The sequence below is a fragment of the Corvus cornix genome, chromosome 4, assembly GCF_000738735.6.
Source record: "Corvus cornix cornix isolate S_Up_H32 chromosome 4, ASM73873v5, whole genome shotgun sequence".
In the NCBI taxonomy this organism is placed as follows: domain Eukaryota; kingdom Metazoa; phylum Chordata; class Aves; order Passeriformes; family Corvidae; genus Corvus; species Corvus cornix.
In genome coordinates, this window is record NC_046334.1 from 40,072 (window position 1) to 54,638 (window position 14,567).

The 14,567-nt window shown below is 47.3% G+C and overlaps 1 protein-coding gene across 1 annotated transcript in view; it reads right to left on the reverse strand.

Annotated features, from left to right (window-relative positions):
• LOC120409635 (bone morphogenetic protein 3-like) overlaps positions 1-14,256 on the reverse strand; it is a 54,319-nt gene extending 40,063 nt beyond the window's left edge. The window contains 1 exon segment of the mRNA XM_039550855.1: positions 14,167-14,256. Coding sequence (XP_039406789.1) covers positions 14,167-14,256 — 90 coding nt within the window.
• Positions 14,257-14,567: the final 311 nt, after the last annotated feature.

Here is a 14,567-nt window from a genome sequence, read left to right on the forward strand (position 1 = left end):
GTGCAGCAGCACAAAAGCAGAAAGGTTCTCCCTTTCTGACCAGCCAGCCACTTGCACGCCCTTCCTCGGGTCATCCTCTGCCGTAAGGATGGGTCCTCTGCTCCCTGGAGCACGTGTGACTCACTGTCTGATCGAGTGGCTGATGTGCCGCCTGCTACAGCCCTGTGTTCCCACTGCTCAGCCACAGAGAACATATGGGAACCGGCAGTCAGAGGCGCTCGACCATGCCACGATGCCCTACCCAAAAGACAAGGCAGGAGACCCAGGCATCCCCTTTGCTCTGCTGCTGCCCGAGCTGGAGGGAGGCCGTGTCCAGCCCCGCTGGCAGCCTGTGCCCTGCAGTCTGCAGCCAGCACGGCCCTCCTGGCCAGGGGCAGCAGCGTGGCTGCTCCCAGCTGTGTGGCCAGTGGAGCGAGGGGCACCAGCTACCAGACACCATGGCAGTGCTGGACAACGTGCTGCCAACAGCACGACTGAGGGAGAAGTGGACCAGGCTCTCCTCCACACGCTTGGCACGTACAGAGACCCAGTTAGCATGGGGCCAAAACTGCCAGCATTCAGCAAGTCTAAGGACTGCACATAACCATGGCAACAGCTATGGAAGAAAGGAAGGGCTTAAGGATGCATTTGGTCACTGTTCTAACCGCCTCATCTGCCACTGATCTATGGACCACAACTGTAACAGTGAACTGCCACGCCAAAGCTTTAAAATTAAAAGTATCTGAAATGCCTCTCCTCCAATGAACATTTTTGGCAACGACTTCTATGTGCCAAATAAAGCTTCAGTTTTACCCTTTACAACTTCAGCAAAGGCTCCTGAATGCAGCTGAGAAGTCCAGCAAAGATGAGAACATGCCTTTGCCCACTGCTCTAGCCCCAGCCCAATGCAATGCACCAGTCCTTGACTCTGCTGGCAACAGCTACAGATTCTGGGTTCACCCATTTTCAGCACTTCAAAACATTTCTGTGAGGGTCTTGACAACCTTCCAGTAAAAAGCAGCTGTCAAAATGTATCATACAATATCCTAGCAGACCTCCTCCACACTGCTGCTATAATTAGGTTGGGTTTTTTATTTTGGCTTTAAAGCAGCTTGCAGAGAATATAATTTTCAGTTTGAATAAATGAAATGTTCAGAGTACATCGGGTCCATAATTATATTTCAATTTGAGAAGAATGTGTTCGGTTTAAAAGAAACCAAGCAGCGTAGTTGGTGGTAATTTAATTTACCTTTCAAAGCTTCTGAAATTTCTGAGATTTCTGAAAGCCAAAGCCTCAGAGTAAATGCAGTTCACAAAGAACGCAGAAACTGGAAAACTCCATCCAAAGCGAGCACGGCATCCACAAGTCCCTTTCAGTGGGGCACCGTATAGGAGACGCTCGGAAGCTTTTACCCTCCAGTTCTCTTCTGACGCTTCCTTGGCTTCATCGACTTAGAGAATTCAAGTCCCCACCTCGAGGGCCATGACCAATTACAGACAACGTGACACAGCTCCTGTCAGGGTCTCGCTGGTTGTGGTGCTTGTGTGACACAAAACGCCGATAAATAAGGCTTAACTGCCTTTACAGACACTCTGTGTCAACCCACCTATGCAAAACAGGCAGCAGTTAACAAGGAGCCTGGCTCCAAAAACAGACACAGGCACATATCTGACAGCTCTGTGTAGGTAAACCAGAAGGCTGCTTATATTCAAGTGCTGCCTGGACAAAGAGAGGGGAAAATAGAGCCATAAAAAGTTGCCGAGTCCCCTCTGTCTCCCAGGATGCTCTATCTTATTATTCCAACAAAACCAGTGATGGCCAATAGCAAAGAATTTGATTCCTGAATATCATCTCCCGGCTGTCCTAACTGGGCAAGAATCTAAACACGGAAAGAAAAAGCAGCAGTCAATGAACCCTACCTATGACTCAAAAAGGCCAGCACTAAGTGACCAGCACTGCTTACTTTTTCCTTGCCTAATTTATTTCAACAAGTTGTCTGAAACAATGAGCAACCCTGAAAATATACACAGGAGTCTTTCCCAAACAGGTGCGCAAACATCTTGAAGCAGTCTTTGAAGCCACTTTGAACCTCAGCCTGCTCCTACCTAAAACATCAGAACTAGGGTTCTAGGGTTTTATTTTTATGCTGACAACTTGCCCTCTAATTATGTTTCCTTCATATTTAGCAAGATAATTTTCTCCCCCATTTCTTCAGCTTATTTTTCATTTGGCATTAAAAAAAAAAAAAATCTTTTCTTTTCATGCTTCAGCTCCTCTGAACTATCCCTATCCTTTCACTAGACCAAACAGAAAATCAGCAACACATCAAGCAAAAGCTTGTTCTGGTCCGGTGCCTTCTTCCTGGGAGTGAGTGTGAACACCTCCTAAGCCAAGAGCTCCAGTACCCCTCTTCCCTTATTGCCCAATACACCACCCACTGGAAATGCAGTCCTATTTACCACGGCTATGCTGTGAGGTAGATGTGCCCTTGATCTTTACTTGGATTTATCACATACTTAGTCACTGCTTTCTGTCAGTAGTATTCCATATCCTCAATACTTCTATTTAGGACTCTGATACAGTTTTCAGTCAGGTGGCTTCCAAAGTAATGCAGAAGTCCTCAACAGCAAGGATATGCAGGAACCTCTATGCCTTGCTCCGGTACGTGAACATACAAAAGTAGGGTAATAAAATACTTTAGTAGAAAGATGAGGAATGTTCATTTGAGGCAGCGATATCAGCATCCCTACAGAAGCCTTGCACATCTCTGGTGCGCTGTCTCAGTTTGTAGAAGCTCAAGGCTGTGACATCACAAGCTGCATTGAGGCATACAGATGACCACGTACTCCTGCAGCTACAGGCATTTCCTCACTGCTGCCTGAAAGCAGCCGACAGCATTGGGGCCGTATCCCCCGGGCAAACCGTGCACGCCCTGCACAGCCAGGACGCCGGATCAGAGCAACAGAGCACTGACTATGGCCTCGTTTCCAGGCAGAGAGAAAACACACCCTAGAGGCCATGCCTTTCCCTGGACCAAGCCTGGCTTTCCTGAAGCTCAGACTGGTGTCCCCACCTCACAGGACACAGCCATTGCAGCCAGTCCTTTGGCTCCACGACTTGGGGGTGACTTAGAACAACAGGGCCAATGTGGTTGCAGCCAACAGCACAGGCATTTGGAGGAGCTGGCACAGGTCTCCCGGGGGTTAGGAGAGCCCTCTCACAGCAGGATCAGCTGTTGTTTTCAAAGACGTGTAGGATTTAAATGACTCGAGAATTCGCAATTACCGAGCATGAAATCGCATCTTCACACTCGGGCTCTTCCAAGCACTACAGCAGGGTCCCAGGAAGTGAGTGCAGGAAAGGCAGGAGTGGTTACATGAGCCTAAAGGTTCAGGTTAGTGCCCATGCCAACCTCAGAGATGCCCTGTGTACAGCTCAGAGCGCAGCTGCTCAGTGGGAGCATCTGCCACGGGGAACTGGGACACACTCTCAGAGAGGCTGGGTGTTACACACCTGAGCGGCTCCGCTCGGCGGTAATTTCTGTTTCTAAATGCCTAACTGCATGGCATGCAGTTAAATACTGACAATGCCTGCACTTACTGCACTTGCACAGGACATTAAAGTCACCTCCTCTAGAGGAGATGAATGAGTAACTGCTAAGGATCACAAGAGAAATGAGTCTTCTGGCTAAGAGCAGATGAACAGAAGTGCTTCGGCAGAGCCCTTTCATACCCTCTTGGTGCCAAGCGAGAGCTCGGATTGTGAACGCACATCAAAAGCGGTAACGCACACTGTCTGTCTAGGCTGGAGGTTTAATCCTAACCCATTCCTTGCTCAGCTTCCCCAGCCTGAACTCGTTCAGGATGGAGCACTGTGTCAGCCACAGCCCAGTCTTTGCCCACAGACATTGTATCATTCAAGTCTACAGCAGCAGTAGAGATTACGACCATGCAGTACAAAATAGAGCTGTTAATATCTGCAATTAGTTAAAGCTTTAACCTTTGAAGACATTAAAAGAACAGACTAAAATTACGCCCTGAAACAAGATGGCCCCAAGCCATTAGGTACATCGCATGCTACAAACCAGGTATGAGACCAAATCCTTCTCCATCTCTCAAACTGAGACGTATGCCGTTCCTCTATCCCAGCACGCTGCCAGGATCAACTGCCTCTCAAAGCCTCTCCAGAAATGAACTTGATCTCGCCAGGTCCAGCTCTGAGATTCAGAACCCCTAAAGCAAACTGGGGACAAGGAGGGATTCATGCCACAGCCCTCAAGGGGCCCAACAAGAGTGGACCTGGAAGGACTCATGAACACTTCCACCACTTCAAACCCAAACAGCAAATGCCATTTTGTAACGTGGCTTGGCAAACTTCAAGCACCAATATTCAGGCAGGTTGGGTTTTTATCAGAGCCGTTTGCATGGCACTGACCCAAAGCAGTGTCTGAGTTTGGGGCCACTGTCCTTGCAGATTCTCTCATAAAATGGTCGTGATTTTTACAAGAATGAGCTGTCCAGTAACCTCTCTCATTTTTGAACGCATCGGTTTTCTTCACATTGAATTCTGTACAGTGGCATCTCTCCGTCCACTGGGATGCCAGAGGCAGAGCAAGTACAGAGGAATGTGGCAGCAGCATCTTTTAGGACAGTAATGCTGACAGGATGAGGAACAGCCCTGCTGTTTCACCCTGAAACAAACTTCAATTCTGCCTATCTTGACAGAAATCAGCTATGACAGGCAGGGACTGGTAAGAAGTAAAAGGCATAATGCAGCTTTTTAGGGATTTCCTTTCAGTATTAAAGGATTTAATGCATCATATTGGCCATCCGTGCTCAAAGAAAGCATCCTCAGCCCTCACAGGATGAATGTTTTCCCTTCCTCAAAGTAAAGCTTTTCTTGCTGTTTTGAAACACATCCCGAGCTGTCCCTGTAACAACAAACCAATTTCCTTGCACTGACCACAGGAAGAGATGGACAACTGAGGCAAGCTGGTTCAACCGTCCTAATTGTAAACAGGATTCCGTTGTATTCTCATTTATACCAGACAGCTCCCACTATATACCCGCTATAAAAACACCCTGTGAGTACAGTGACCACCCAGAAGTGAAGGACTGGATTCCAAGAGGTTGTGGGGAGGGATGCAACTCAGTTACACACGTGTTCTTATTTATGTAATTCTTTAGCAAAATTACATTGAGCTTTAAAAACATAAAATCAAATATTGATGTCAACAGAATGCAAATGTCTAGAACATCTCTGTTGGAGAAATACATTCATCCTAGTCAGAGCAGTGGATTGGCTACAATTACAGCAGTAAGATTTAAACAGAAAGGAGATTTTTTTTCCGCCCAAAGCAGAAGGTGCTCTGTGATGAACTACAGAAGCAAAAGGTTCTGCTTCTATATGAACCAATGCTGCAGAGTAGCTCAGTCTGACCTTATTACTCTGACCCCCAAGTACACTGCCACCCCTCCACTCACGAGAGCAACTTCCTCTGCTCTGAGAGGGAACAGTTGCTCCCTGTGGCACAGGGCTGTGCTGAGCAGACTCACACGCAACTGTTTTTGGAATCTCATGGATACAACTGACAAACACTGCTCAGCCCATCCAGGGAGAAAAACAGGTCTGAACCAACATCTGCTAAACTGAAATTGCTAGAAACACACAGAAATCCACTGGCCTAGGTGCAGCGCATTCACATTTCCATCTGAGAAGGTCACCTTCATCACCTGGCTGTGACAGCAACACGAACCTGCAATCTGCCCTTAGATACTAACAGGGGAACCCAGCTATCCTGTGGCAAGAGGAGGGAACTGGACATTGAGACCACATTTTTATTTCCACTTTGGTCCAGTACATTTTCTAATTGCATAAAATGACACCTGTGCTTTTATCTGTCAATCATTTAGTCAAACAACAACAGGAAAAATCCTGCATCTGAATTCCATCCTCCTTGAACTCTCTGCACTTGTCTGGAAATGAGTGAGGTACCTTAGTTTACCCCCAATTCAGAGAAGCCAAGAATTTTTTAATCATTAGCGTCTTTATTGTCAAAATCACCCTGGTAAAAACTCAGCTAAGGCAGAGATAGGTTATTAATGTCTCATTTTACAGATTACTAGCGGAGAATACAGCCCAGATTAATATCCTAATCTTTTTACCCAGCCCGTCTGACTCGGACCACCGGAGACGGAGCTCAGCGCTTTTCCAAGCTGGAAACGCAGAGAGAACGAGCAAACGGCTGGACTGGTGCATCCACAAGGAATGCACAAGTTCCAGTCACATGTTATTTGGTTAAAGCTTACATCCTCTTGTCAGTACCCCCCAGAGTTACGGCGATGGAGTCACCAATGCTGAAGTGGGTCAGCAATCTCCTGAACACCAGATGACTGGAAATAAAAGTCAGTCGCTGTTCAGGTGTTTATCTATAATTACCTGTGGACGCTCACCTTGGCCTCAGCATCCTTCCCCTTCCACTCACCTCCTCTCCACTCATCAGCCCCTCAGACATTTCTACCCTAAGCCTACCAAGCAGTCAATCCAGCCAAGTGTGCTAAGGCTCTGCTGGGTTTGAGCACTGTCTCTTCCCCTCAGCCATGCAAAGCTGTGTTTTTACATCACATAGTTCTCCAGAACCCAGACCCTCCATGGGGTGCCGCAGAAACACATAAGAGGAGTAAGACACCAGTAAGACCGACCCTACACAGAACCCTACACTGACAGTCACGTGCCCGTCCCGCAGCAGCAGCCACAGCCTGTACCTAGACAGGGGCACTGTCCCGGGGCGCAGGGGGAGCTCATTGTTTGGCAGGGCTCACCAAACGCTGCTGTGACAGCAGCGCCGCAGCCGTGGCATGGGGCCGGCTGGTGTGCGCACGCTGCTGCCTGACACACGGAGCAGGGAACAGCTCAGTGCTTCTAATCCTACGTTCAGGCAATGTTCCCATTGACGTCAAACATAAATATTGGAGAGCTCAGCTATGTAAGCCTCTGCAGTGGGGAAAACAAGTATATTTTCAGTACTTAAATGCTTGGCATATTCTTAAAGAGAGTTCAGATGAAGCGTTAAAGACAGGTTCTTCCTAAGGAGAACGTGCTGCCGGTCCCCACCTTCACATGGAACCATGTTCCTCCCTACACTGAGACACCAGAGCATCAGGCCAAGGCCCTGCTCTGGCCATGCCATCATTCCCTAGCCACAGAACACGGCAGAATTTTAAGCCAGGGAAAAAGCACTGTAATACAAGCAGCGCCTGCACCTCTGCCACCTCCCAAGCTCCGCACACACGTGGACATGTCTGTAATGGCAGCCAGCTAGAGGAAAATCCTTCCAGGCTCCTCCTAGGAGCAGGCAGGACAGACTATCAACAAGGTACAGCCATAAGGGCTCATTTGAAGTTTTTCCATTCTGCTCATTCCTACATGCAGGGGCTAGAATCAGCACCAGAGGGTAGCTCCTCCGTGACAGGAGGGATCACGCTGCTGGAAGGATGAACGGGACAACAGCGTAGCTCAACTCACATCGTTTGTGCGACGCAAGGAATGGTAGGATGGGGCACGGCAGTTGCCGCCAGGGTAGTTTATGTTTATTGGCGCAGAAGTGTAAAAATATTTGGTGGTAAAATGAACCCAGCGGATGTTTTTGCTGGCAGGAGTCTGAGAGTGACAACTGCACCACGCATTGTGAAAGAGCAACAGCTGAGCATGTGCTGGGGCTGCTTTCACACTGCCAGCGAGGCATCCCATGCTCTGGGATTAATCGGATTAGAGTGGCTTTCCACTTCCCACCCAGATCAATTGGCATTTGAAGTAATTCACTTATCGCCATGCAGAGTGAAAGGCTGAAGTAAGTTCAGTACTAAGCCTTTCGAAGAAGTTTTAGAGCCTTCTCCTCTCCCACACCCCCTGCCTCCAGCTCCTTTCTTTCCTGCTTTCCTATTTTTTCACTACGTTCAACTTCTTGCGCAAAAGGATCAATTAATATGATGCAAAATAAAACATTTTGAGAAATTTCCCTAGGGCTCCCCTTCCACCCACAAAGATAAAGCAAAGAAAATATTTTAAACTTCATTTAATGTGAAATCAGAAGGAACGTGCCCCATGAAACCAATTTCTAGCATAACTTGAAGTCCATTTCAAGAGCAGCATGAAAAGCTGCTCCTGAGACTCCATTCCAGGCGCCCTGTCCAAGAAGCTGTCTTCCTGGAGAGAAGTTATTCTGCCACTGCAGGGGTGCTCTTTATACAGCTGGAAATGAATCGTCAGCAAATGCTTTGATCTTTCCTTTTACTTTTTGTAAGTACTGTGTGATGACTTTCAATAATTTCCTTTCTTTGGAACTCCCTGGCTTCACATTACAGTTTAGTACATTGTCAGCATCTGAGAGGGCACAGCCGTACTGGAGAGATCACTGATGGATATTCCTGCAGTCCAGACAACTTTTCAGAGCTGGGAAAACAGACACTGGGCAAAATATGACTGAGGTAAATAACAAGTTAGTACAGATTTTCTTTTGAATATAAAGGAGGTACAAGAATAACACAAAGTCTTTCTGTTTTTACCCTCCCTGTATAGTACGGTAAGGAAATGCAAGAGTAAGTAAGGGATAAAGTGGCATTAAAGGGGTTATGCCAGGAAGCGAAGCGCCTGGTACCAAAGCCTTCATTAAGAAAACAAGTATGTTCTGAATATTTTACAGCACAAACTTTCTACCTCAGACCTCTAAAACCCGTACAATCACCAAGGCACCAACAATGATAATGGTATTCATAGTATATCACAGAACACCTGGAATAGCAGACACAGAATGTAACAAAACTAGGTCAAGTGCACATCAGCTGTTTTTCTGGGATGCCACGAAATGTCGCTGGTTAATGGTGTGTGTCCTTTGTAGGAACAGAGTGCTAGTGATTATTTTCTCAAAGAAACCATAGCCTCAAAGCCTTGTCGTGCAGAAGTTGATCCCAACTAGGGCAATCCTGCGCATGTATATTTGAAAAGGTGTTTAATATAGCAGAGGTCTGCCCGCATTCTCAAAGCATATCCCTGTGCAAACCTGCCACACCAGGCACTGACAGAGCTCAGCCTCCGAGACAAGCCGTGCTCCTTTAGTCACCCAGGCAGCAAAAATAATACCCTCACTCAAAATAATGGGGCTTATGGGAAGATTAATAGCAAGGTTAGGGCTTTCCTTTGTGTGACAAAAACAACCACCTGCTTACTGTCCTGTTACGGAATCGCACGCTATCACCTGCTGCACCGTTCCAGCCAAGTCCCACGCTCAGGTAGGAAGGACCCGACAATTCACACGGAAGTCCACAGCTTGCAGCTAAGTAAATATTTCACCACCTCACCGAGCAGCTCTTTGATACAAAATAGTCTTTGTTATATCATCAAAAGCCATCTACCTAGTGATCAGCCAGCCATAAAACAGATGCTGCGGGCCATTCCCTGTCCTTGCACCTTATCCACTGGCAAGAAATGCCTGAGGTTCTCATAGCACATGGTCTGACACTTCTCTTCCACAGCCTTACCAGGCATTGCTGTCTCCTGAGCAGTTCTCCGCTTTGAATTTAATTATATATCCGTGAGAGCCAAGGAAGCCAAGCTTTGTGCTGAGCCCTGCATGAGATCCCAGGGTTAGTGGAGAAGCAAACTCTCTTCCTTACATCCTCTTGCCACCTTCCCCATATGGAACGGGATGCTCATTTTGGGAATTGTTTCCACCATTAGAATTTCATGAGGATAAAACTTCCCGTTAAAGCAAATTCCCTAAAAAGAACAGCCTTGGCAACCTCCACTCAAAAAAAAAAAAAGCTCTGGAAAAGAAACTCTCCCAGAAGCACTTTTCAATGATTTTGAGATGCAATATCTAAAACAAACATTCATATCAAGCCATAAACTTTGTGGGACACAGAGACCTTCTTAGTTATCATTACAGCAGCAAATCAGTTGCTACAATACAACACAGAAGGCGGTAAACCCTTTCCTCCAAGCACCTTCTTGTTTACTGTTGCAGGATTTATTACACTAATTGATCATATCAAACTTATACAGACAATAAAAACTTGATTAAAAAGTGTCTGCTTTGCCACCTTTCCAGCAGGAAGGCTTGTGCCCTATTTCCCCCTGGCAAGCCTGTGTCCCCGGTGACGCACAGCATCGGACTGATCCAGAGCACACCCGGGCTGCCAAGGCCCAGGCTGCGGGTGCCAGGAGGCTGGCACTGGCTGTGTGGGGACCACCCCAGCACTCCAGCTGCAGCAGCAGCTCGGCACAGATGTTGTCGGGGCAAGGACGGGGAGAGGAGCCCCCCAGAGCCAGGCAGGCTTCGCAGCATCTCCCTGTCACAGCCCAGCCACCGGCCCTTGCTGTGCCCTGACAAGTGCTGGCGCTGAGGATGCCTGCATCAGCCACAAGGGGATAAATGGGGAAAAAGGGGAAAAAGAGGCAAATGCCAAATACCGTCGCACACACACTGAATAACAATCATTATTATAATCTCTTTGCCCTCCTGATCAACTACGGAGAATTCAAGAGTCTCAAAGTCTCTTTCAAATGCGTCCCAATTATTCACCCAAGACAGACCCACAGATTTTATCTCTGCTTTTTATAATCTGAGTGTGTCACAATCCTCCTTGTCCATGATGTTAGTGAGCCAGGGGTGTGAGGCTGCTGATATTTCCCAGGAAACACAGGGATACTCAGACACGGTAGACCTTACCTAAGCAGGCTGGAGGTCTGGAGAAACAGGCAATTTGCTTTTCCTGTCCTGCCACTGACACCTCTCCTTCCCACCTTCCCTTCTGACACCTTTACACTCAATGTATTTCCCCACGAGGATCTGAACTTTAAAAAGTGTCAAGACAAGTCAGCAAAAAAATGGCATGAAAGAAATTAAGACTTTTCTTATGAAGGATTACAGCAGAGCTACAAAGATAAAGTCACTCCCAACTGCAATAGCAAATCCTTTTAGAATGTCCACAGAACATCCCAGGGACCAAGTGCAAGCAGTTCAGCTCTGAATGCTGCAGTGAACTCAGCCTCAACACCACTGAACTGCCAGCAGAATGCCTGGCAGTCGTCATCCCTCTGAATTTGGGGGGAAGGACCATTTGGGATAAATGGCAGGAGCCGCCCTGCACCTCTTAAGGGTGGATGGAATGGTGCAGCCAGGGTGTCTCCATCGAAGAACAAGCCCTCCGAGTGCCTATGGCAGTTTTCCTAAGCAGGACAAAGATTCATAAGGAAAAACACTGAAATCCAATCCTTTCCTTCAAGTCTTCTGCCTTTTTCTGGCCCTTTTCCAACCAGAGGAGCCTCCTTCCCAACTTCCTGCCCCATGTGTCTGTGCACTATGCACAGGACTCTGACAGGCCAACGCCAGGCAGACCTGAAGAATCAAGGTGGTTTGAATGAGGAGCGGACAAGAAGGAAACTCAGTGTGGACACTCTTTACGATAAATATGGGAATATGCTTCTGAATGGAAGATTTAAAGTGTAGTAATGAAGGTAGATCAAACAGATGTTATCGATTGCACCAGCACACACAGAACCCAGAAAGATCCTGCCTCACGTACAAAAATATGGTTGACAGCACTAAAAAAAAAAAAGGAAAAAAGAAAACTCAAAACAGAAATGCTACATGGAAAATGCAAAAGCTTATTCTTAGTTGTGTCTTTTGAACCTAAAATTCCAGCATAACGACCTGCCGCTGTTTCCTTACTACAGATCCAGGACTGTTGGTTTTATCCCAGCTCCGCAGAAAGAACAGAAGGATGATGCAAACACAGGAAAGGAGCTGGCAACTGGAAAAGCCAGTACTGAATGTTTCCAGTCAAACCAAAACAACAACTAGCCAAAAAAACCCCTGAGCCTAAAGGCCTTTGACCTTACAACGGGACACAGGCTACTCAGCTGGCATCACTGGAGTCTGAAAAGCCATTTCTCATAAGCCACTGTCGTGTAAGTCAGATACGCACGTGTCTATGCGCTGGGACATATCCAAGTGCCAGTGAACATTCAGTTTACGCTTCCTTTTCTCTTGTTTACATTTTTAAAAATTTGTATTAGTCATCTTCATTTAATCAGCTGCCTGAACTGCATCTCACTGTGTGACACAGGTTTTAACAACCAGAACTAGTAAATATTATTTAAGAGCACTGAACAGTAACTGGAGCTTACTTATTAAATGTAGGGTGAAAACAAAACACTGATTCCCATTAGGAAAGCAATTCAAGTATTTTTCCACACATATAAAAACAGGTGCATCTCCTCAAAGACCAAACAGTCCTGGGGAAAGGCTGGCAGATGGTAAAGTCAAAATCAGAGCAAACTAAGATAAAGAGAGAGAGAAATTATGAAGCTGCAAAACTGTTGTGCAGGCTGCAGTGAACCTTTCCCGGCAAAGCTGGTGCAGGATGCTCCAGGCAAGGGAAGGCATTCCTCACGCATAGCATCACTGATCACATCACTGCCATCACGGGACTGGGAGCTGTACCCGGCTGAGTCCAGAAAACCATTCTGGCCCATTTCCAGGGAGTTGCTCTCTGCCACTTGGATCACTCCTGCCACTAATGCGGGGGTGGGTGAAGCTTCCAGGTTTCCAGGCACTTCCCACCTTGCAGCTGTGGTTGATATGCCTTTCCTATGCTCACCGGGTTTTGAAAGCAGGACTGCTTTTTCTGTATTCTCAATCAAAGCAGGCTCTGTATCATTAGCTGGCTTTATGGAAAAGCAAAAAAAACAAACCACCACAAAAACAAAAAAAACCCACCAACTTAAATGCTGAGAGTAAACATCTAGAGATGGGGAGAGGGGAAGGAACCCTCACAAAAATCATGAAAAGTTCATTTCCAAAGACTCCTGAACATGAAGCCGACACTTACTTCAACAACACCCACACAATCTTGAAGGAAAAGGAAAGGTGGGGGAATGCTCTAAAAAGCCACAGCTAAGGGGAGCATGTGCAGCACATCTTACAAACGAAAAGCATGGCAAGGGATTGCCTTAACCATAGGCTCAAAAGCAGGTACCTCGGCCCCTGCAGTACTCTCAAGGAGCTTCCAAGGAAACACAGACAAAGAGAGAGGTTACCCAACAGAGCTGGGCCACCTTGACTGAAGCACAAAAAAAGTTCTTTTCACGTCCACAGGGAATAAGGTCTCATCACCACAACGCCAAAACCAGACATGACAAAAACCAGAAGTGAGCAATACCTCCAATGCGGTCAGTTGTCAGCAGAAATGCAGAGATTTCTCTTAAGAGATTAACACTCATTTGTGTGGGGTACTTCTAACAGTCAGTGTTGAAACCCAGTTGTTTATGAGCAGGCAACCATTCACGCTTCCTTGTTCTGGGCTGTTGAACCAGTTCATGGAGTCAGCTTTCAAGGATGCCCTGCCTGTAGAATAAAGTTTAAAACCCATATCCTAATCTCGGCTGATCAGGACACCTTCAAAACATCTACAAGTTTTGGTGCAGTGCCCAGGAATCATAATGACTTTTGAGGAGGAGAAATGCAGATTGCCCCTGAAGACAGGGCAATACCTGGAAAATTAAGAATCTTAGGCAAGACATGCCATTGCTAACAGCAGTTCAAAACTTGATGAGAGTCAGCACTGTGGAATGGTGAAGTCCAGACATATTTTAATGATGTTTTTGGTTACACTCCATTTAAAAGAATCAGCTGTCAACACTGATCATTTCCTTTTGTATAATTCATAAAGTGGTTAATTTCAGAAGCAAAAGTATTATGGGTTTGAGTAATTGACTGCTGAAGCACAGTAGGTGCTCCATCTCCACATCTGGCGCCTGGGAGCACGTGCTTCGCCTGCTCCGAGCTCGCTCCCCAGTGTGCTGTGTGCAGGAATGTGCTTCCCCCCGCGGGCTCGCTGCCCGCCGCGGGGGCAGGAGCCCTCCCGGCCAGCACGGAGGCCGTGCAGGAACACGGTGCTCCGTGTGCTGCCAGCGCCATGGGCTCCGTGCTGCTCCAGAGGACATGGATCTACTCGGGCTCGCAGCAGAGCACACCGGAGGTCGTGGTAGGGTGGAGAGAACCCGACCTGCGCCCTGCTGCAGTGCTCAGGGCTGCCATTGGCCCTGCCCCATCCATGCCACCCAAATGCTGCCGTGCTCTGTCAGAGCATCCGTCAGCCTGGGATTACACAGCTCGATGCCCTTACACGGTTCAGAAACTGCCGCGTGATCTCTGAGCCCTCGTCCTTGCTGAGGACACGAAGGGCCAGCAGGATGCCAAGCGCCCTGTTAGCCATGCCCCCTGTGTGCTATCAGGGCTGTTGTCACACCGAGCCCCTCAGTAACTATTTTGTAATGGGCACTCATGAAACACTTTGCCTCACTGCCAACCCTGTGCGTGCCTTGTGCAATCTAAAAATCAAACTGGGCCTATTTCGTTGATCATCAGTGACAAAAAATAAGGCAACAAATTAGGCTCTGCACAATGTCAACCATTCTGAAGGGATGACTGGGATAAAGAGAAGTGGAATTTTGCTCACAGTTCAGCTACAGATCCAAGATGGGGAACATTTTTCTAACCATTTTTTCACGGAATGCCTTTGGAGGA